General features: G+C 40.2%; 1 protein-coding gene across 14 annotated transcripts in view; it reads left to right on the top strand.

Annotated features, from left to right (window-relative positions):
- Positions 1-25,093, top strand: part of cdc42bpa (CDC42 binding protein kinase alpha) — a 174,841-nt gene that overhangs the window by 78,113 nt on the left and 71,635 nt on the right. For all 14 annotated transcript variants that reach the window (XM_062972916.1, XM_062972902.1, XM_016990695.2 and 11 more), the window contains exons 6-11: positions 2,684-2,777; positions 4,590-4,790; positions 6,006-6,254; positions 7,317-7,396; positions 12,243-12,409; positions 14,349-14,471. In XM_062972916.1, coding sequence (XP_062828986.1) covers positions 2,684-2,777; positions 4,590-4,790; positions 6,006-6,254; positions 7,317-7,396; positions 12,243-12,409; positions 14,349-14,471 — 914 coding nt within the window. The remainder of the gene's footprint in view (positions 1-2,683; positions 2,778-4,589; positions 4,791-6,005; positions 6,255-7,316; positions 7,397-12,242; positions 12,410-14,348; positions 14,472-25,093) is intronic.

Genomic DNA, 25,093 nt, shown 5'->3' with positions numbered 1-25,093 from the left:
CAATTAAAAGTCCCAATGGTTCTGATATGCTTTAACCTTGATCCTAGAGAATATCAGCTTCAGAATATGCAACCAAAATCATTATGTGGAGATCACCTGTTAGAGTTATGCTCCCCCTCAGCCTGTATGCTCTTTTCCTCCACCCACTTGATTTTCCATTCTCCACTAGTCTCCTTTGTATTTGGGATATATTTATTACCATATACAGGGTGTTTGAAAAAGAACTCCCTATTCAACATTTAATTTAAATGGTGAATAGGGAGTTCTTTTTCAAACACCCTGTATATTATAACTGGGTTCAACAGTATTGGTTGCCAGGAGAAAAAAGGTGCCCATCCGTAACTAAAAAGCTATCATTTATTTTTTATGAGAAATAGTAAAGATCTGAGCATAACATATAACATAAAATAATCATATTTGCACACAGTAGTAGTAATCATCATCATCATCTTTATTTGTATCCTGCCACCATCTCCCTGAGGGGACTTGGGGCGGCTCACAGCAGCACTATAAGTGTCGTGTATAAACAACAATACACAACTACACAAGTATAAATATATAAGTATAAAAAACAACAATACACATAAAATCCCAATAAAAATTGTAAGAATTTTAAAGTTTCCTAAAATGCAGTAGAACTTGTGAAAAAGCTGGCTATCTGTAATAACAAAGTGCGGAGTGGCAAAATCGGTGGGTCATTAAGATGGCCAGATTACACTGGCTCAAAGAGTCATGTTTTTAAGCTCTCCCAAAAGGCTTGAAGTGTGGGGGTTAGTCTAATTTCTTTAGGGGGGATATTCCAGAGCTGGGGAGCTACTGCTGAGAAGGCCTTCTCTCTCGTCCACAGCAACCATATTTGACACAGTGGTGGGACCGAGAGAAGGGCCTCCCTAGCAGATTTCAGTGCCCGGGCCAGTTCATAGAAGCAGATGTGGTCTCGAAGATAGGTTGTATCCGAAGCGTATAGGGCTTTATAGATAATCACCTGCACTTTGAATTGGGCCCAGAAACTTGTCAGAAGCCAGTGGAACTGCTTTAGAAGGGCCATGATATGCTCCTTAAAGCTCACTCCAGTTAGTAATCTGGCTTCCGACCTTTGCACTAACTGCAGTTTCTGAGTCTGTAATCCTTTTTATGTTTCTGAGATAAACCCCACTCAGGGGTGGCTCAACCGTTAGGCGAGTTAGTCGGTTTCCGAAGGCGCCATCATGTAGGCAACTCTGTCCAGGCGTGGCCTTTCTGCCTCTGCGGCTGCGGCCTGGCCTGCCTTCGTGGCGGCCGCAGCCAGGCAGGAAGACCACCCCTGGGCGGAGGTGCCTCAACAGCGTCTCCTATAGGATGGTGCCTTCAGCAACCGTTGAGGCACCTCCACCCAGGCGTGGCCTTCCTGCCTCCATGGCCAGGCCTGGCCTCCAACCAGGCCGTCCTGCTGCCCTTTTAAGGACAGGGAAGCCATGCTGGCCTGTGCCTAAGGGCTGTCTCCTCCCCTCCAAAGACACCTTCCCAAGGAGGCTTAGGAAGGTGTCTTTGGCGGGAAGGAGACAGCCCTCAGGCGCAGGCCAGGATCACTTCCCTGTCCTTAAAGGGGCAGCAGGGCGACCCGGTTAGAGGCAGGAAGGCCTCTTACCTGCCGGGGCCTCTGGCAATCCATACGAGGCAGGCAGCAGGACTGAGCAATAAACAGGCGCCGAGATGGGCTGCCGCAATGGTCGGCCGTTGGCGCCATGCAGCCAATTGGCCTCACCCCACCTCTGGCGGATTTCTTTGGCCCCGCCGCACCTCTGGCGGATGGGCGAGATGGGCGAGACGCCCTCTTCTACCAATAGCATGCGCCAAGCAGCTGCATGCCACACATGCAGTGGTTGGAGAGGGCGCCCCGCCCATCTCGCTGTTCTTACCACCTCTGGCAGATGGGTGAGATGTGCGGGGCACCCTCTCTGACCACTGTGCATGCGCAATGCGGCCGTAATTAATACAGTATATCTTTGTTATTTATTTAGGCTTTTCCTTAATCCCTCCTTATTATCCAACATTTTCGCTTATCCAACACTTATTTTTCAGTGATTGGTTTGGGGGGGGGAGGGGCACCAAAATTCTGTTCGCCTACACTTGAAAATTATCTTGGGCCGGCCCTGATCCCACTGAACTTGATTGATCTTATTTCTAAGGAGACAGATAGAAATTTTGTTTTCCAGAGCAATTTGCAATAGAGTTTTTACAGTAAAGTAATTGTTTAAAATATTTCAATACATTACTTTATTAAAGATACATATATAGTCTTAACAAACCACTGTTGTTGCTGTATCCTCTTCCTTCTTCTCATGTAAAATGTCTCTTTTAAGCATGTTGAAGTCTCATTGTATACAATAATGTAATGAAATGGGGTACTTTTTGTAAAATGGCCAATAGCTAAAATGGATATTGGAAAAAGCCTCAGGATCTGTGGAATAGTGGGAGGCTAAGCAGGGTGTGCCCACACATCAGTGTAGTTCTTGGGGTGGAGCAAAATCAAGGTTTCCTTTTAGGATTTTAAAAATATGAATATTTCTGAGTTATAGCTGATTGAATCTGTGGATACTGAACACTGGTTGTATGAACAATGTGAAATGCAAAATCGTTTTTTTGTACTTGCCCTAATATAATAGAAATAGAATGGAATGATCCAAGTGAATTTTCTTTACAGGGACATCAAACCAGACAACATCTTGATGGATATGAATGGACACATTCGGTTAGCAGATTTTGGTTCCTGCCTAAAATTGATGGAAGATGGAACGGTACATTACGATTAAAATACAACAAAAATATTTCTTCAGATGCCTTTTGAATGCTGTCCTGTATTTGCTGCTACAATATCTAATCATAGCTCTGATAATAAAAACCACATTACTGGGCTGCAAAATTATCAGCCCGGTAATTATGTCGAAAAAATTAAGTAGTTCAATTTTTATCCAGAAGAATACCTAATAACTGATACGTAAGATTCACTCATTTCACAGTTCATCCCTATTCCATTCCCAAATACCAATTACTGTTTCTATTATACCAGATCTTATCTCCGGAGACTATTGCCTTTGCTAGCAAAAAAAAGGACTATATTATACAAATTTGAAATCAGAATAAATAAATAGATGTTGAGAGATTATGGTTATTTGTTTTGTCTTTATAATGCTTACAAGTACTCAGGTCCCTACTGGCAGGTATTGTGTACCTTTAGCAAAGACCTGACAAAATATTTATTACAATGGGAGAATGCAATGCAGGAAAGACATCAAAGAAGACAAAATGATTTCTTCCTTCTCAATGTCTCCTATCTAATCAATTTCTTTAACCTACATGTGAAAAATCTGCCTGGCCCTTGCAGTACGCCTGGAAAAAAAAAGGATGTTCTCAAATCAGAACAGCATCGGAACTGACATATCAGCTTGAACAGTGATGCTGGAAACATAGGGAAGAGACTGAGTAATGAATGTACTATGGGAAATGGATATACTCCAGTCATTGTAACAAAATCCAGTCCATTGTACATATGTTGGTGAATTATATATGTTTCTTCTACAACATTGAAATTACAAGAGAAGAAATTCTACCTAAAAACCATGTTTATGTACCTTCATGTCACCTGTCAACTTATGGCAATCTTGTGAATTTCATAAAGTTTTCTTAGGCAAGGAATACTGAGAGGTAATTTTGGGAATTCCTAGTTGTGAATTATAGCCTATGGCACATGATATTATATGGTCCAGGTTACTTGTTTGAATGTGTCTCCTGCTATGACCCACCATGTGTTTTAAGATGTTCAGGAGGGGCCCTGCTTTCGGTCCCACCAGCCTCACAGGTGCGGCTGGCGGGGACGAGAGACAGGGCCTTTTCGGTGGTGGCCCCCCATCTATGGAATGCCCTTCCAGGTGAAATCAGGCAGGCTCCCTCCCTCCTTTCCTTTCGGAAAAAGGTTAAGACTTGGCTGTGGGACCAGGCTTTCAATTAATAGTGGCAGTATCAATTACAACATATGTATCAGGATGAGATTGACAGACCCGGTTTTGGACTCGAAAAGCATCTAAATATTTATTTTTATGTGTATTTATGAATGTTTTAATGTAATTTAATTTTAAATTGAGTTGAAATATTACTGTAAGTGTTTATATATGTGTTTTATATTGTAAGCCGCCCTGAGTCCCCATAAGGGTAAGAAGGGCGGGGTAGATATACTGTAATAAAAAAAATATTCATTGGCAGTCTCTTATCCAAGTACATTGAGGCAGAACCTTCTTAGCTTCCACAATCAAATGAGATTTTGTGCCTTCAGGGTATTTAGACCAATACTTCAACATTAGAAATATTTTTCTTACTACAAGAACTGTTCAACAGTGGAAAATATTGCCTTGGAGGGTAGCAGATTCTTCATCTTTTCAGGTCTTTAAACATAAATTGAATGAGTATATGTGGTGGGTGTGATTGTATATTTTCTCCCTTTATTTCAGTTTACATTTTTCCATTATCACTTGAAGCCACAGTATAAACATTCACATTGAGAAATATTAGTAGTTAATGAGCATTATTTTTGTTTTCAAAATCATAATCTGCAGGTTCAGTCTTCAGTGGCAGTTGGAACACCAGACTACATCTCTCCAGAAATCTTACAAGCCATGGAAGATGGGAAAGGAAAATATGGCCCTGAATGTGACTGGTGGTCCCTAGGTGTTTGCATGTATGAAATGCTTTATGGAGAAACACCCTTTTATGCAGAATCCCTGGTAGAGACCTATGGAAAGATAATGAATCATAAAGTGAGTGGTCTTTTTATATATATGTAGATCATTTACAATTCACAAAGAACCAATAACTCTTCAGTTCAGTGCTTTTGCCTTCTATTATTTTATATTACTCATTTAATTATAGTTTGTATTTAATTGGTACAACCCTTTTCAGAACTACTGTTATATAGAATAGTATTATTATGAGCATCCCATATTTGAAATGTTTGAGACTAGAAGTGTTTTGAATTTAAGATTATTATTTTTTTTTAAATGGAATACCTGTATTTGCATATACATACATAATGAGCTATCTTAGAGATGGGACCCAGTTCTCAACACAAAATTCATGTATGTTTCATATGCATCTTATACACAAAGCCAAAAAGTATTGATAAAAAAGGTAAAGTAAGTCCAGTCGTGACCAAATATATATAGAATATATATAGAATATATATAGAATAGATAGTCCAAAATGCAGAAAAAAACAAAATACAAAAAATCCTGCTCCCAAGCATTTTTATCGAGGTAGAGTCAATCTGTGCTTTGCAAACTGTATTTTGTTTTTAATTATTGTGAACTACCTTGAATTTTGTAACTAGGCAAAGCCAGGATGTTAAATAAATAAACAAGTTTATAGTAATGGTATAGTAGTGTTTATATACCTGAGCCTGATGGAATCCCTTTAATCCCTAGCCAGGAATATATCTTGCTACAAAATTAGAAGTGGCTGTAATTACATCCTAAAATAGAATCTAAGTTACCAAATTAGAAAGTGGTTCATTAATTCATGTAATAGAATAGTTATATAACTTGCTGAAATAAGAATATGCTGTATTTCTTCAATTCTAAGATGCACTATTTTCCCTATATAGACATCGCTAAAAATGTGGTGCGTCTTAGAATTGCAGGTGTAGCTTATGTATTTTTGGCGGTGGCACTGAAATTAGATTGTGTCTTACAATCAGTGGTGTCTTACATGTGAAGAAATACAGATATTTAAGTATAAAAATTAAAATAGAATTGATGATGTTGAACAATTGATGATGTTGAAAACTATAACCAACAATTCTAGGCATGCCCCCTAAAGATTCAGTCTTGAACATAATAGGAATGAAGAATGGTAGTTCTTTGAATCTTCTTTGTATATCGATATAAACATGACAGATTGTATGTTGCTGTGCAGTAAAAATAGAAAATAGTTGTTTCCCAGTGTAGCCATAATTTCCTCTTTTTTTTCTTTTTAAGGAGCGGTTTCAGTTTCCTATCCAAGTAACAGATGTGTCTGAAAATGCCAAGGACCTTATTCGAAGACTCATCTGCAGCAGAGAGCATAGACTTGGGCAGAATGGAATAGAAGACTTTAAAGGCCACCCATTCTTTGCAGGGATTGACTGGGATAACATACGAAACTGCGAAGCACCGTACATCCCTGAAGTCAGCAGTCCAACAGATACATCAAACTTTGATGTGGATGATGATTGTTTGAAGAATTCTGTAAGTTGGACATGAAAACAACTATGTAAATATGGAAATAAATAATACTTGCACTTGAATACTAGAAATGATTTCGGATAGTATATACAAAATTTACAATAGATTCAAAAGCCATAAAACTTCTTCAGTTATCTTAAAATACAAATTTAAAATAACATATATAACATCCTTACATGTATGTATATACAGTAGAGTCTCACTTATCCAACATAAACGGGCCGGCAGAATGTTGGATAAGTGAATATGTTGGATAATAAGGAGGCATTAAGGAAAAGCCTATTAAACATAAAATTAGTTTATGATTTTACAAATTAAGCACCAAAACATCATGTTATACAACAAATTTGACAGAAAACGTAGTTCAATAGGCAGTAATGCTATGTAGTAATTACTGTATTTACAAATTTTGCACCAAAATATCACGAAGTATTGAAAACATTGACTACAAAAATGCGTTGGATAATCCAGAATGTTGGATAAGTGAGTTTTGGATAAGTGAGACTCTACTGTATCTACCTTATATTCTTAAAAATCTATATTCTAAAAAAAAAACCTAATTATAGCATTGTGATATAAGTTTTCTGGAGGTTTTCATATAATTGGCGATATTGGATATCACTGGATTTTTTAAAATCCTTTCATTTTGTTATATGTATCATATACTGAATTGCAGTACTGATTTTTTGATGTGTACTGCTAATTTGTTTTTCACCTGTCTAGCTATTGATGATAGAACATACAGAGCAAGAATAATATGCAGAGTTCTTTTCAGGCTGATTTTAAGGTGGTTTTGTATTTTTGGTGACTTTGCTTGGAGGCAAAAAGACTTCTGCAGCACAATAAAGACCAAGAAGGCACCTTTATTATTCCTCTGATGCCACTGAATGTGGCATTAAAACCGCCAAAAAAAGTGTGTTTTTGTTTGCATCCCATGACAAGGCATATTTGTTCGGGAAGTAACTCATGTGCCCAGCGTTACTTTCCATTCATTCAGATCAATCAACTTTCCCGCCAAATTAGTGTAATCTAATTTAGATTAGACCCTGCACTTTTATTTCCCAGGAAACGATGCCTCCCCCAACGCACACTGCTTTTTCTGGCCATCACCTTCCATTTGTTGGATTTACATACACAAGCAATTGGTAAGTAGAAGCTTTATATTTTCAAAAAGTATAATTACATTGATGCAAAAGAAAGGGTTGAATTCAAGATTAGTCCTCATTAAAATTAAATGTATTTATTTATTTACATTTTTATCAAAGTAGACATTCCAATGTAATGTTGGCACAAGAGATTTTTCTCTTCCAATTTAATTGTTCACATGAAATACTTTTGATTAACTTCTGTTCCTTGAATGAAATGAATGAATGAAAACAAATATAGTAATATGTAAACTATTTTTTCTGCTTAACATTATAAGAAATATGCATTGTTAGCTGAAGGCAGCACAAAATGTTAATCTATGCTGTATTTCACTATTGGAAGAGCTGTTGTACTGATGGTAGCATGCACTTATGGTCTATCATATAAGGCTTGTTCCAGGCTTTTTCTTCGTGTACTCTGTGAATGCATACTAATGGAGAAGGCTGCGCCTGCGCAGACTCCAATGGAAACTCTTCCAAGCTAAAAGTTTGAATTTTGTCGGTAACCCCGCCCCTCTCCCCGCAGGGCATATAAGGCAGTCCTGGGCATCCGCTCCCCTCTTCCTTTTTTTCTGCCACAAAGCTCACTTCGGACTTTTCGTTTTCTGATGTCTACCACAAATTTCAAACGCTGCACCCAGTGTGCCACTAAAATTCCTGACTCTGACGGCCACGCTAAGTGTCTCCTTTGCCTTGGCGAGGTCCACGTTGTCGGTACCTGCTGCTTCTGCCTAGCCTTCGCGGCTTAAGCAAGGAAGAATAGGGCGGCCAGACTTAGAGCGGCACTCTACGAGAAATCGCTTGCGCCAGAACCTGCCACTTTGACCTCAAGAGCAATGTCAACAACGCCTGTTTCCTCCAAAATCTCCCAAGTCTTCTAAGACTGCAAAACCTTCGAAGCCGGCCTGCACGGTGACTACAGCCATGGTGTTGACTTAGGTAGAGTGGATCCTTCCTCGACCTCGAGTTCCTTGGCATCGGTAACGTCGATTCGGTCCCATGTGACTTTGCCGCCATCGACCTCGGTGATGAAGATAGCTTTTAAGAGGGCCCAAGAGGAATCTCTACGTGCTCAATCCGACTCGGCAGCAGTTTACCCAGTCCCGCCGACCCTGGGTAAATCTATGAGAGCACCCTCCAAACAAACCCCGGTGAAGAGGCGTATGACCCAACGCTCTTCTTCAGCCTCCTCGCAAAGAGATGTTCCTTTCTCCTCGGCCACCCCATCAAAAAGGTTATCTCCCATTCAACTGGCACAACAGCCTTGAGCTACGTCTCGGTCCCCACCTCAGCAGTTGTCTTAAGGTGAAATCCAGGACTCACCGCACCACTCTACGCAGACAGTGGTCAGGGTGCCAGAACCAGAGCCTCCTTTGGGGCGTCGGCAACCTCGTCAGCAGCTTTTTCCCCCGCATCCAACTCCAGAGCGGGGAAAACAAATGACCCACTTAGCCCGAGCGGCTCAGGCCTCGGCCTCCAAGGACCCTCTGCCATGTACCGCTACTGCTCTTGAGGCTATGCCTCTCCCCACAATGCGCAGCTACCTTGATGCGGGGCGAGACTTCCTCCAGCATCAGTTCCCAGATGTCTCGGAGATGCCTTCCTTCTGGACTGGTCAATGGAACTCCTCTATCTGTTTCAACTGTTTCCCCTGATACTGAAGGTATTGGAGAGACTGCACTTTGCCTCAGCTCCAGCAATTCTTATAGCCCCTGCATGTCCGTGCCAATCATGGTATCCAGCACTTCTACACCTGTCCTCGGGGACCTTTCGTTCGCTTCCGTCTCTGCCTCACCTCCTGACCAGACAGAACGGGCAAGTTCTCCATCTGGGCATTTCATCTCTCCATCTCACTGCATGGAGGAATCTTGCCTGAATTCTCTCCATCCGAACCTCCAGGCCATTCTCTGAATGGCCCACAAGCCCGCAACATCTAAGGCATATGCCTACAAGATGTCTTGGTTCCGTGTCTTCCTTCGGTCTTTTTTATAGAGACAGGACTAGGGCAATGCGTAAGACGCCAAGGCTCTTTGTCGCTTACGCCCCCGACAAACTGGGCAACCCAGTTTCCTCCCAGAGACTATCCCATTGGATTGCGCAAGCCATTGAACTTAATTACGAGCTGGCTAAGCATCCTCCTCCTTCGGTCCGTCCGAGATCGATGAGGGGCCTCTCCACCTCTACTGCCTTCCTCAGGGGCATCCCTCTCGACTCCATATGCAAGGCAGCGATCTGGTCAACCCCTCCAACATTTGTTTCCCACTATTGAATGGACTTTAAGGCCCACAAGGACTCTGCTTTCGCCAGATCAGTCTTGTCTTCCTGACTGTCTTAAGGTGTTTTTCCCCTTACAAGGCACTTGCTTTCCCTTCTGGGAAAGAAATAACCACACCAAGTGTTCTTATTGGTTTGAATTATTTTTATTCCACAATTTCTATGTTTGGCTGTTTCTACTGTGATGTAACACTACCTACCTTGCGCCTTTATCGCCCCTTACAATGTTGGTTGCTCTTCAGGGTACTGTTTACATATTTCTCCCGATTTCTGGGACGGGTTCCACCTTGTTTCTCCTTGTGGAGATGTTATTTTTCTTTGCATTTACCCTTTACCTATTCCGGCTGGCCACGGTATCAAGGGGTCTTACATTATATGCACTAGGTCGGTGTTTCGATCTCCTCTCTGCATTGTGTCTTATTTTCATGCACCTAATAAATATTGGGTTTGGACATTCAACTCGTTGTCGGGTTTGCTCTGTTCCACCATCCTGGACCTCAGTTTGCTAGTCTCCATTGGTGTGCATTCACAGAGTACACGAAGAAAAAGGACACGTTGCTTACCTGTAACCATGTTTCTTCGAGTGTACTCTGTGAATTCACACAAACCCGCCCTCCCATCCGCACTAGCAAACCTCTCCCTTTCTCGTCGCCTATAAGGTGCAGGAACTGGGGAGCGGATGCCCAGGGCTGCCTTATATGCCCTGCGGGGAGAGGGGCGGGGTTACTGGCAAAATTCAAACTGAAGGCGCAGGTCCGCAGTTTGGGGGTCCTCCTGGACTCAGCACTGACGCTTGATGCTCAAGTGTCGGCCGTGGCCGGGAGGGCCTTTGCACAATTAAAACTTGTGCGCCAACTGCGACCTTACCTCGTGAAGTCTGATCTGGCCACGGTGGTCCATGCCTTAGTTACCTCTAGACTGGACTATTGCAATGCACTCTACGTGGGGCTGCCCTTGAAGACGGCCCGGAAACTCCAACTAGTTCAACGTTCGGCAGCCTTGCTTCTAACTGGAGCAAATTATAGGGAGCGGTCAACCCTCCTGCTTAAGGAGCTCCACTGGCTGCCGTTCACCTTCCGGACCCAATTCAAGGTGCAAGTGATCACCTATAAAGCCCTGAACGGTTTGGGACCCTCCTACCTTAGTGATCGCCTCTCCCCCTACGAACCTGCACGATCTCTTCGTTCGTCGGGGGAGGCCCTCCTCTCCCTCCCACCTCCGTCACAAGCACGGTTGGTGGGGACGAGAGAGAGAGCCTTCTCCGTGGTGGCCCCCCAGCTCTGGAACTCGCTCCCCAGGGAAATCAGGCAAGCCCCCACCCTGGTAGCATTCAGAAAGAGTTTGAAAACCTGGCTCTTTACTCAAGCCTTTAGATAAAGATTGCTAATCCAGAAGCAATCTGTATCTGTGACCATTCTTGTACCGGTTTGCACCTTTTACCTTTGTCAACTCGATATAGACACAGGGTCTATTCCCATCCCAATTTGCACTTCCAGAATTTGCAGCACTTTATCAGTCACCTTGTGTTTACAATATTTATATGGTGCACCTTACCCAGTCTACTTTTACAATCTCTCAGTTTTAATCCATGTTTTTATTAGTTCTTGTTTTTTATTGGCTAATGTTTAATTTTTTTTTATTGTGCAAGTTGTTGTCTATTGCTGTGTTTTATTGTGCTACTGTTTTTATTCGGGCTTGGCCCCATGTAAGCCGCCCTGAGTCCCCTCCGGGGAGATAGAGGCGGGGTATAAAAATAAAGTTATTATTATTATTATTATTATTATTATTATTATTAAATATAATATATTAAAATTACTGTGGAATAATAAAACAGAACAATATAATCTCTAAAATCAGGACAGTAAATAAAGAGCAACACTCTGAAAACAGAGGAATTTTAGACAGGAAACAATCAGGGCCAGCTAACACCTCCCAACAAAAGATTCCCCCAGGGAGGAAGCTGAGGAGGGAGAAAAGTAATGTGTCTTATCAGAGTCATTATTATTACTATTATTATTAATATTATTATTATTGTGTTACTGTGAACCATGAAAATGCACAAAATTTGGCTACCGGTATTTTTTAAAAAACACTAAAATCAGAACAGTAAATAAAGAACAACACTCTGAAAACAAGGAAATTCCAGACATGAAACAATCAGGGCCAGCTAACACCTCCCAACAAAAGATTCCCCCAGGGAGGAAGCAGCCAGGTTTGAAGCTGAAAGGCCAATGCATGCTAATCATTCTGGCTAATTGCAGCATTCATACTTGCCTACAACAGACAAAAAAAAATGAACAACCAGAAATACTATTTAGACTAATTTGCAACTGTTAACTCCAGATTTTGGAATAATCCTAATTTGAATGCTGTAAGAGTTGATCACAAGTAACACTATGGAACATGATAAGTATGTCTACAGCATAACCTTTTGTAGATTCATTCTACTTCATTAGGTACAAGAAGATATCTTTGTATGTTGATACAGATGAACAGGGCTATGAAAACAGCTAGAATAAAAAATGAGTGAAAATGGCTGTGGGCTTTGTGTCTAAAACTGATATTTTCTCAGTGTCCTCTCGGATCGGAGTACTCTAAGATTTGCGGCTGGACAACGTGCTGTGGACCTAGATGCAAATGTTCAAAGGACACTTGAAGATACTTTAGCCACAGAAGCATATGAAAGGAGAATAAGACGTCTAGAGCAGGAAAAAGTTGAACTTAGCAGGAAACTTCAAGGTATGTATTTTAATCAGAACTAAGGATAATAATAATAATACTAATAAGTATGAAACCTCTCAACAATTTACCTCAGGTCTTTCTAATATGTTAAGAAGTCTTCATAAAACTATAGTTGATATAACTGAAATGTATCTTCTTAGGTGGTGGAAAAGAAATAATGTTAAAAATGCTCTATGAACCGATACAATAGCTGCTCTGAGTACTGTCTCACACACCCATCCTTTTGAAACACATTCTTCTTGTGGTCAGCAGACAGTGCCCCCTCTTATGTGTTAAAATGATAAAATACTACTCCACAGGCTTCAACAGAGCTTTGTGGCAGTGAGGGACAAAATAAGTGGAGATGTTCTGTCCATGACTATGGCAGGTCTATGCTTCCACAAACAGAGCTGGTTCAGTATGTTGTCAAAGGCTTTCATGGTTGGAATCATTGGGTTGCTGTGAGTTTTCTGGGCTGTATGTCCATGTTCCAGAAGCATTCTCTCCTGACGCTTCACCCACATCTATGGCAGGCACCCTCAGAGGTTGTGACGTTTGTTGGAAAATAGGCAATGGGGTTTATATATCTGTGGAATGTCCAGAGTGGGAGAAAGAACTCTTGTGTGTGTTCTTACCATACATCAAGGGAAGCTGATGAAGAAACACAACCTACAAACTATCTACAGAACAGACCCACTAAGACAGTGGTTCTCAACCTGCGTTCCCCAGATGTTTTTGGCCTACAACTCCCAGAAATCCCAACCAGTTTACTAACTGTTAGGATTTCTGGGAGTTGAAGGCCAAAAACATCTGGGAACCCCAGGTTGAGAACCACTGCATTAAGAAAATCCAGCATATGCTATGTTCAGGAAAGGATAAGAGGGATCCTCTCACCTTTGCAGGAGTCTACCATATACTGTGTAGTTCTGGGCAAGTCTACATAGGGACCACCAAACGCAGCATTGCCCAAACACAAATCAAGGAATATGAAAGGCACTGCAGACAAATTCAACCAGAGAAGTCAACCATAGGTCAGCACTTGATGAACCAACCTGGACACAGCATATTATTTGAGAACACAGAAATGCTGGACCACTCTAAGAACTACCATGTCAGACTATATAGAGAAGCCGTTGAAATCCACAAGCATGTGGACAATTTCAACAGAAAGGAGAAAACCATGAAAATGAACATCTGGCTACCAGTATTAATTTAAAAAAACTCTAAAATCAGGATAGTGAATAAAAAACAGCATTCAGAAAAAAGAGGAATTCCATTCATGAATCAATTAGGGCCAGCTAACATTTCCCAACAAAGGATTTCCCCAGGCAGGAAGCAGCCAGGCTTTGAAGCTGTCAGGCTATTCAGTGCTAATCAAGCTGGCTAATTGCACCATTCACACTTGCCTTATACAGACAATAGTTCTGTCTCCCACCCTGGATATTCCACAGATATATAAACCCCACTTACCTAGTTTCCAACATAACTCACACATTCTCTGAGGATGCCTGCCATGGATGTGAGTGAAATGTCAGGAAAGAATGCTTCTGGAACATGGCCATACAGCCTGGAAAACTCACAGCAATTGGTTCAGTTAAGCTTTCAAGACGGAGCATATTAATGTTTGTTGCGTTGTTTCTGCTTTATGGAAGCAGCTGGACATTATAGTTGTTTATTTTCCTACTGTTGCTGATCAATTAAGGGGAATAAGGCAAACTTTATTACTCCTAAAATATGCCAAGTCTCCTAAAGAGTAGTAAGTCAAATATCTGTTAAGGAGTGTGCTTTCTCATTGACTATGTTAGCCACAATGCCAAAAATACTGCCCCAGACTTTTCTTGAGCAGCATATTATGAAGGGAGAAGTCTCAAGGAGCCATAGCAACTAATACATGGTTTGAAATTTCTGGGTACATCTTCTCATAAGTGTATCTCCCTCTCATTTTCTTTCCCAAAAGAATCCACACAAACGATCCAGGCCTTACATTATTCAACTGTAGATGGACCATTAACAGTAAGCAAAGATACAGAAATTAAAAGTTTAAAAGAAGAAATTGAAAATCTAAGAAAACAGGTGACTGGTAAGTTTAAGTTTTTTAACATTGGTTTTGCTTCTTTTTTAGATGTGTTTTCAATATTTTCTGTCTCACAGAAAATAAAGAGTAACATCTTTCTGTATAAATTGTTTATTTCTCTGACAGTGCTTAATATATATTGTTTGAATAAGTCATGATTTGGTTTTTTGTTGGGTCATGGTTCTGTAATTTCTATTTTGAATATTATGTTTAATTTGGTGTCCTTATCTTTAATAACAGAAGGCTTGAAAATAATTAGTAGACTATATTCAAAATTATCAAATGGCTGATGTGTAGTTTTCCTATCAAACAAAGTTCAGTGGAGCTCTTTAGCTCTAAAAAGAGAGAATTGGTGATAACCTGTTTATTATGCAAGTTTAACAAGATGAATAACTGGTCTCCCCCTTCCTTTTATAAAAAAGAGAAATTTGGATCACAGAGACTTGATAAATGTCATGTTAATACAGGATTTTTCAACATGTCAGAAAATTAAACTGTAGAATGAACCCTATATTCATTTTCTGGCTTTTTAGGGGTGTATCAAGGAGAGCACAACTCAAAATGAGATTCTGAAAAGTGCATAGTTGGCCATGGTGAAAAACAAAATGCTAAGCTGCACTTTTGTATGATCAGCAGATTTCATTTTTATGTTATAAACTTGCAAGGCTAGCTTTGAAAATGTTTTTTGTGACTTTCTAGTTTCCCCTTTTAAGGAGTTTCATGGTGCTATAGTAAATTCAGTTAGAACATTTGTTGACTTCTTATTCCTATATGTCCAGATTATTATTTCTCTGTGATCCCTGCATCTTGATTTGTCCTGCTTTATGTTCCTGCATCAATACTCCTAACTTTTCAATTGTCAATAAGGCACAGAATAGTAATCCACCATAATTGGACTTCATAAAGGCTGGGAAAAGCATTCCATGCAATGCCATACTTAGAAAAAATGCAGCAAGCTTTTTCCTTCCAGAACTTAAGAAGAAACTCACCTCATTTAAGGCCTATTTAAGGCCTATCATGCATCATTTTGATACAGGCCTCTGACCCAAGTTCTTGTGTTTCTCCCCTGGCTGTAATAGAACTGTGATAGTTTTATTCTTTCCCTTTCTCAGGATGATTAGTGTGTGGACTCATGAAACACATACATGTTGTGACTTTCCTGTCATGAAATGCTTTATACATTGCCAGTATTGAAAGCTCTGGCAGCATTCTCTGCTGTAATATGCTGTCTTGGTAATATTTTTCTTATTTGGCATGTGGTTTATTTGGGATTTGCTTCTGTAAGCGGCTTTAGTGGCCAGTTTATTTTGAGTCACAGGCACCCAGAGGTACACAGTAGCACTTCTTCCAGCTGTGCATGTCAGCTCCATGATGCATTTAATTGTGCAGGCAGCAGAGAGGCTCTTAGACATTCCAGGAACATTTTTCTGATTACCTTTGTAAACACAAGGAGCATAACCATAAAACTGGAACTTTGCCATTTTTATAAGTGGAATTTGCTATTTATTCACATTTGTACATGGAGATTTAAGCTGTTCATTCCTGTCATCATATCAGCTGTTGTCTTTGGAACTTGTACTCTATCATTTGAGTTAATATTTCAGGCATAATGAAGTTGCAATCAAAATCTGATTGTAGACATACATACTTGCTGGAAACAAAGTTTTAAATATGCAGCATGTCAACTAAATGCATACTATTATTGGAATTTTACACAGAGCCTGTGGTTTGGCTGCAGAGCTGGAATTACATTGAAAGATAAGATCACTTATTAAAAATCCTTAAAGTATAGTTGTTTTTCTGGGACTACTCTTGTATAAGAATGTATTTTCCATCCAAAACAACTGTAAATGGAAACACTTTACTGAATAGTCAAGGTGTCCCAGATTTGTTGCATGGAACAGTCCACAATCTGATGTAAGTTTTTGTACATACCCAACAATAAAAGCTGAAATCAAGAGGACACTATTGGTTTGGGGGACATATTGGAGACCTCTGATGGCTGGATTCCCCCCTACAAAAACATGTCAGATTTTCCCTTAAATAAATAAAGCTGATGGGTCACTTTAGCCGTGTTTTTGGCTCTCTTTTTATACAACTGAAAGTCCCATTTACACTGACCACTTAGGTTGTTGTAGATTTAGGTTATTCCCATGCTGACTATACACTGCACGGGATTAATCTATAGTAACATGGAACAAGGCCACTTAGTGTGAACTTGTCCCACATTACTAAATGTCGAAGGATACTCAGAATTCTGGCTTAGAATGTGGAGTATCCCAGACATTGAACCAGTTGGATTTATTCCCAACCAGAACCAGCCACCACTTTCCTAGCTACCATCCTGCATTCTCCAGAAAGATGAAGATGAAGAAAGGGGGGGGGGGATTTCCTCCTTTCCCACCTCTTCCCTGCTTTGGTGCACCATTGTTCTGGCTGATTTTAGAGCAAACAAGTAGGACATTTAGGGTGGTCACAATGGTGCCAAGCACAATTTAGCTCCCTAGGGAGTCCTTTCTGAATCCACAGCATTTGGAGGAATTCCTGTTGTGAACCTTTCTCAGGCCCGATCCAAGAAACGTGTTATACAACCAAATTTGTTCCATCTTTTTTTCAGGGTCTTTTCTGCCATTGCATTCTGTTTTCACATTCCACTTTTGTGAGGCCCTGAAATAGTTAGGCATTTATTGGAACAGGAGAACTCCCTTGGATTTCATAATTGGTTCAGTGATCCTAACATGAACCTAGACCCTGTGTTTGGTAGGGATTGATAACTTATGGAGTGGTACAATTTGAACATCATTGCTTTATAGCAGGAGTGGGTAGCTGTAGGTGGAGCCACAGTAACCCCTAGGACAGTGATTTTCAACCTGTGCGTCACCTAGTGTTTTGGTCTACAATTCCCAGAAATCCCAGCCAATTTACCAACTGTTAGGATTTCTGGGAGTTGAAGACCAAAACATCTGGGGACCCACAGGTTGAGAACCACTGCCTTAGGAGGCCTTGCGAGTGAACTTCCACTAAAAAAAAAAAACCCTCTAATGTTTGCCCCCTACACCATCTGGTGGCTGAGAGGGGAATTTTGCCATGGTTTCAGCTTCCTTTCAGGTCCTTTTAGGCCATGGAGATATTTTTTTTTCAAAATAGGAAACTAGGAAGTTGCTCTGTTTTTTTTTTTAATTAAGTATTTATTGGGCCTAAAATAGCCTTTGGGATCCATATTATGGCAACATTGCCCATAGTCACCACCAGAGGGCAATTTGGAAGCAATTTCATTTTACACTTGGTCAGCTGGAGACCAAAATAATTCACATGGACGATTCCATCTATCATTTTGAGTTCTTCTCAATGGAGTCTTAATAAGCCCCCCCCCCCCCCCATTTGTTCCAAGAAATAATAGCCTAGCACATGCTTTACGTTTTGAGGTCAAGCCATAATATTTTGTTATCTAAGTTACACAGAAGAAATGTTTGAGGAATCTTTAATATAGTGGAAAAATGTATGGGAAACAGGAGACATAAGAACAAAGTAATTCACATGTGAAGAAGAGATTTACTTTGGCTCTCTTTAGCAGCAAACACATTGCTTGTGCTGGTGATTTCAGGAGAATTAATAATTCTTGGCATTGAATCAAGGCTGTCATTTAACATTTCTAAACTTTTAAAACCAAGAGTTGAGAATTTTATGCATTGCTGCTGATATCTGCTGATGAGTAAAACAATGTTTTTCAGATAGCTGGTCTTACAGAATATTAAAATAATTATAATTACATGATGGTCTGAAAACCTGTATAACTTAAAGAGCAGTCTTTGGTTTTGGATTGGAATCATCTTTAAACACTATCAATGTGTGCTTTTCATTTCTCATTTAAAGGGTACATTAAAGATTTTCTTTAAGGAAGGTGTTTCAAAAGCCTCAGAAAAACAAGTGTGTTTTACCTTTTCAGTTATAGTCATTTGTAATGATGTTTTCAAGATCTTATCCCGTATGGCTACTTGCAACTAGAGTAGGCTCTATTGTTGATTTGGCCAATTATTTCCCTTTGTTTTCTTCATCAGGGAAGAAATATCTGCTGTCACTTCTGAGCCACTGCTTTTTGTTTATTGCTTTGAATCAGACCAAAAAAGGGAAGCTAGCTAGCAACAACTCAGACTCTAACCTCTTAGAGATCTCAGAAACTAGAAGCCCCAGTTCAAAAGTAACATTGAGCTGCTTCTTCTTCTTCTTGGTGATTGGTACTTTAGCTACTTCGGCTGGCAGAATAAACCAAGTGTAAACAATTGGGAAGTGGTCAAGGGAAAAAAAAATCCTATAATGTGCCTGTACAACCTCTAAGTCAGGGGTCCTCAAACTTTTTAAGCCGAGGGCCGGTCCACAATCCTTCTGACTGTTGAGGGGCCGGATTATCATTTGAAAAAAAATACAAACAAATTCCGATGCACACTACATATGTCTTATTTGTAGTGCAAAAACAACAACAACAACAACAACAAAAGAACAATACAATATTTAAAAATAAAAACAATTTTAACCAACATACATTTATCAGGATTTCAATGGGAAGTGTGGTCCTGCTTCTGGCCAATGAGATAGTCAAGTTAATTAGGGTTGTTGTTGTTGTGTGCCTTCAAGTCATTTCAGACTTTGGGTGAGCCTAAGTCTAAAATTTATTATTTATTTATTTACTGCATTTATTTACTACATTTGTATCACACCCTTCTCACCCTAAAGGGGACTCAGAATGGCTTACAAATTATATGTACATACAATATATTATATTATTAGCATAGCACAATATTAGCATTATATATTACTATATTGAACTATACCACTATACTGTAATATTATTATCAATATTATATGTAATATAGAATATATAATCAATATTATTATATGGTATTATTATTAGTGTTATATTGTATTACATTATAATATTATTATCAATATTATATGCATATACAATATATGATATTATAAAACTGAGGGCGGGGGCCAGGTAAATGACCTCGGAGGGCCGCATCCGGCCCCCGGGCCTTAGTTTGGGGACCCCTGCTCTAAGTTGTAACATAGCTAAGATACTTCAAATTTTTGTTTGCTTTGCAAGTAATTAACACTTTGTTTAAAGAAATAAATCTTCCAGAAATATGTTCCTACTGTAGTTACTGGTATAATAAACTAAGTAGGACATACAAACACATAGGGTGTTAACATAAGAAATAAATAAAGCCATCTGAATAGAATATGAGCATGAGCAACATGAAATTGCCTGCCAACTCTTAAATAATGCATGATACCTTTTCTGGTTTTGTTTTTAACATAACATACAAAAATGTACAGAGCATCCTACTGCTTAACTTGCTAAACCATACATCATTACTTTTCTGCTGTGGGGGCCTTTTCTGCTGTGGCCCCCCGATTATGGAACTCTCTGCCCGCCGAGATTAGGCAAGCCCCCACACTAGCAGCCTTCAAGAAAGACTTGAAAACATGGCTCTTTCGCTGTGCTTTTGGAGAGTAACCATTTTATATTTCTTTTCCGTTGCTCCCCCTAATATCTATCCTCCAGAATACCCCACTCCCTTATGACCCTGTTCGCTGTGGTTTTTATTTTTATGTCTTTCTCACCCCGAGTTTTAACTTAATGTTCATGTGGTCTGCCCTTGTTTTTATTGTCTCCTTGTTTTATTTTGTAATGGATATTATTTACTGTATTGCTTTTTATATTGTGTTGTGCTGTTCTTTTATATGCTGTTTATATTGTATTGTTTTGGGCATGGCCCCATGTAAGCCGCCCCGAGTCCCCGTTGGGGAGATGGTGGCGGGGTATAAATAAAGTTTTTATTATTATTATTATTATATTACTTATGATTAAAGGCTTTCCTACATTCTGAAGTGCAAGGACTGAAAAAAATTCTTGCTTTTTGCCTTTTTATATTGTAGCATATAGGAAATAACAATCAACTTAAACTGACATGTCATACAATTCCATGCCATGTTTACATGTCATGATGGTAAATAGTGACAACTCGTTAAAGAGAAAAGTCAGTGTATAAACAATTAAAGGGACTTTTTATCATCTAAACTCATGATAAGAATTGCATTTACTTGGTGTTCTGTTGAAATCAGTGGGACATAAGGCATATGATCATAGGATGTCATTGTGGTTTTGACTAGTCCATTGTTTCTGTTTTCTTAGTGGTGGCTGCAAATAGCATGCTTATTTCTGGCTTTGTACTGTATTCTGTTTTTGGCTTGTTTCTTGTGGCTGCATGGACTGGGCATGCTTTCCTGTTCTTCTTCTCAAAACCAGTTAAAATAAAACAGAGTATATTTTGGAGAATATATTTAACACCACCAACTATATTATTGCCCTCAGGGTTTTTTTTATTCTTCCCCTGCATCTTTCGGTGATGAGTTTCTCAGCCCTTCCTAGTTGGTTTTTAGACTGGAGAAGAGTGGCAGGGCTAAGAGGATTGAGTCCCTCCCATCTGGGTTATGGCAGCTGTTTCCACGCAGTGATAGCACAGGATACTGGCCACTGGGCTGGTTGGCATTTTGTTTTGATATTGAATTTTAAAGCTGTTACATCAATCCTTTCTGATACAGAAGGCTACCATATGTCCTTTTGAGTAATTTTTCATCTTAAAAAACAAACACCCTACAGCCTAATTTAAAAAAACACACATTTTTGCCTCTTGTCCGTAGCCAGGATTTGATTCGGGGGGGGGGGGGGGTTGATTTGGGGTGGGCTAAGTATGAGTGAGAGAGCAAAACTTTTGTATTGTTATCCCAATACCCCCATGCATATGGGATATATTGAGCATGGTGATCAGATCATGATATGAATATACATAACAGTTTATATATACATAACAGTTTAAACCAGTTAGGGTTTAAACCAGCCCGGGGCTGTGGCGCAGACGGGAGAGCAAACCAGTTGCAATTAACTGCAATGAATCACTGACCAGGAGGTCATAAGTTCGAGGCCCGCTCGGAGCTATGTTTGTCTTGTCTTTGTTCTATGTTAAAAGGCATTGAATGTTTGCCTATATGTGTAATGTGATCCGCCCTGAGTCCCCTTCGGGGTGAGAAGGGCGGAATATAAATGCTGTAAATAAATAAATAAATAAATAATAAACATATAAATGTAAGGTCTTCTCGCGGACCACCCTGAGAATTTGTTTGTTCAATATGTTTGTAATTTGGAATTCTTTAACTAAAACAAGATTTTAAGATGCTTCATATATGTATATTTAGGCTACTAACATTTGTTTTAATTTAGAAAACGCTATCTATTTTTCATTAAAGTAAATGTAACTAACATCAGTTGCATTTTCATTTATGTTGTCTTTTTCCTGATACTAGGACTCAAAGGAAGTTAAAAATTAAAGCAAATACATAAACTAAGGCATACTGTATATTTATTGTTAAAATTGATTTAAATTGATCATAGCATTCAAACCATTTGAATCAAATCAATTCAAAATTAATTTTTTCAGAATAGAAAATTTTCACTTGATAACAAAAGGACAGTAAGGAGAGAGCTATCCCAGCCTGACATAACTACAAAGCCTGAAAACAGTCACCAAGAAGCCCCTCTTCCATGTCAACAATCAGATTTATTTATTTATTTACTTACTTACTTTATATACACCGCTCTTTTCCCCCAGGGGGACCCAGTAAGATTGTAGATCTGAATCTTAGAGCTCAGATAGTTCATTTAGAAAATATGATCCATCAGATATTTTGCGCCCAAGCAGTATAGGGCTTTATAGGCCATAATAAACTCTTTTAATTGTGTCCAGAAACAAAGTAGTTGTTGTTTGCATCCTCAAACCAGTTCCTATTAATTTGACTGTCACTGTTTGATCCTATTGAAGTTTCGGAGCACTTTTGAAAGCCAGCTCCACGCGTCTATGAGAAAAAGAGTACACTCAATCAGGCCATTAAATAGAGCATGTTATAGTACAGGGGACCTGGCAATGCCAAAGGAATTCTTCTCTCTGAGTCTTCAGAGCAGTTCTATGGTCAACTTGTAGGAGATGTTCCTCCACAATTTGACCATAGAATAGTGCTGGTGGCCTGGGGAGAAATATCTCTACGCCTTGATATATCCTCCAGGGTGATTCAGTGGTATGTCTTGTCCAGAAATCCAAGACATTGTTAATTTCATGTGAGAAAAATTGGGTTCCAAATTATGCATGGAAGTCGTATCACAGGAAGTATCCTAGAATGGATCCCTCATAGAATAGATTCGTCTAATGTAATCCATTGGAAATGTAACTAAATCATGTGTTGCCATAGTGAGGTCAGGCATTTCCAGAACAGGTGAAGTTGGGGCACTCTTTGTATAAATTGAGTACCAGATTCCTAAAAGGAAAATCTTTGCAATTTAAGCAAAATAATAATAATAATAATAATAATAATAATACTTTATTTATATACCGTCCTAACTCCTCAAAGGGACTCAGGGCAGTGAATAACAAAATCAGCAAAATTTAATGCTGTATGTGTTGAGACACAGAGGCCTTAAAGAGCCACACACGCTTTTAGTCCAACAAAAGGTTTATTATAAAGCAACATAAATGCACTCAGAGACACTTAACTTCAGTGTCTCTAGCCAAAATCAATCCAAGGGTCCAGGAAGGGAGAAAGCCACACTCACGATAAGCCAGTCCAAACATCGAGGATTCCCAGGTAACAGAACTCCAAGCTGCATAACCCGAACCCAAAACCCAACACGAGAACAGGCAGTGACAAAACACACACGATACGACACTTCAGAGCCTACTTTTAACTTACACATCATTATCCGATGATGAGCTGGCCTCCACCCCATCATCATCTCTAGCAGCTGTCCTTGGACCCCTATTTCCATTTCTCCAGTTCCTCCATCTCCTGTCAAGACTTAGGTTTCCCCATGACTCAGATGTATCTCCTGTTTGCCAATCCTCATGTCCCAAAAACCCCACAAACGTGTTGCTAGAAGTAGGTTCTGCACATATATTCCTAATCTCTTGTACCTTAGTCCAATCCATTGTGTTTTCCCCATCCTCATCACTCTCAGACCCATCACTCCCAGATAAACCCATGAATGATTCATCATCTGTGGGAGCAGTGAATATATCCTGGATCTTCTTCCTCGCCAGTTCTTCATCCGATTCCTGCTCCCGAGTAACCTTCTTTGTGCCTCTATTCCTATCCACATTTCCTTCCACACTCATCGACTCCTCGCCACTTGAAAACCCTTCGAATGTATCCTCATCAGTAGGCACCATAAGTATATCCCGGATCCATTCCCTTTGCTGTTCCTCATCTGACACCTGCTCGCGATTACCCCTTGTTCTCCTACTGGTACCGTTACTACTACTTGCAACATTGCGTACTGGCTCAACTGCAACAGTATGAACCATAACCGGAGCCAATGCGTAGAGTATATGGATCAAGTCTCTGACAGATCTCCCCTCCTATGTGGTGCAATTCTCTCCCCTCTTCTCTTCAACATCTATGTTAGACCCCTTGCTAGTTTGGTTCGGAGTTTCGGCCTAGACTGCTATCAATATGCAGACGACACCCAACTCCTTCTGCGCTTGGAGCCTGGAGCAACGTCAATACCAGACAATTTCACTTTATGTCTGGAGGCTCTGTCGAACTGGCTACGTGCTAGTAGACTGAAGGTGAACCCGGCGAAGACTGAGATTCTTTGGCATGGCCGCTCGACTGGTCTGACCCATTTGCTACCCACCTTCGATGGTGCTGCCCTATCTCCTTTGCCTACCGTTAAGAGCCTGGGTGTCGTTTTAGATTCGCAGCTGACAATGGAAGCTCAGGTCGCTGCTGCCAGCAAACAGGCCTTTTTCCACCTACAACAAGCGAGGCAACTGGCACCCTATCTATCTGATGAGGTGCTGGCAACAGTCATCCATGCCACGGTCACGTCTAGGCTGGACTATTGCAACGCCCTGTATGTTGGCCTTCCGATGTCCACGACCCGAAAGCTCCGTATTGTTCAGAATGTGGCAGCCAGGCTACTCACAAGAACACCCATGAAATGCCACATAACACCAGTGCTGCAGCATCTGCATTGGCTTCCAACTGATTACCGTGGTCTATATAAGATGCTAGTTCTGACCTTTAAAACTCTTTACGGCCAGGGCCCATCATACCTTAGGGACCGTCTCTCCTTCTCCCATCATCGGAGGTCGCAACAACCATCCCAATGAGACTTACTTTATGTACCGGGTCCTAGAGAAGTGCACTTGGAAAGGACCAGGCGCAGAGCTTTTTCTATTTCTGCCCCTGCCTTATGGAATGCCTTGCCGCCCTATATGAGAGCCATGCGTGAGTTAGGGCCTTTTACCCTAGCACTCAAGACCTGGCTCTTTACTAGAGCTTTTAATCTATTTTAATTTTATTAATATTTTTATGTATGTATTTTTATCCTTTACAATTTTTTCTTGTAAATCGCCTAGAGCATTGTGGATGGAGGGCGATTAATAAGTAATTAAATGATGATGATGATGATAATGGAGGTTAAGATCTTCTGAGGAAGCCCTGCTCTCAGAACCATCACCTTCGTAGGTGCGACTGGTAGGGACAAGAGATAGGGCCTTCTCAGTAGTAGCACC

The sequence above is a fragment of the Anolis carolinensis genome, chromosome 1 (assembly GCF_035594765.1).
Source record: "Anolis carolinensis isolate JA03-04 chromosome 1, rAnoCar3.1.pri, whole genome shotgun sequence".
Lineage (NCBI taxonomy): Eukaryota > Metazoa > Chordata > Lepidosauria > Squamata > Dactyloidae > Anolis > Anolis carolinensis.
Note: the sequence above shows the minus strand (reverse complement) of the source record. Positions and strands in the feature narration are given on the sequence as shown.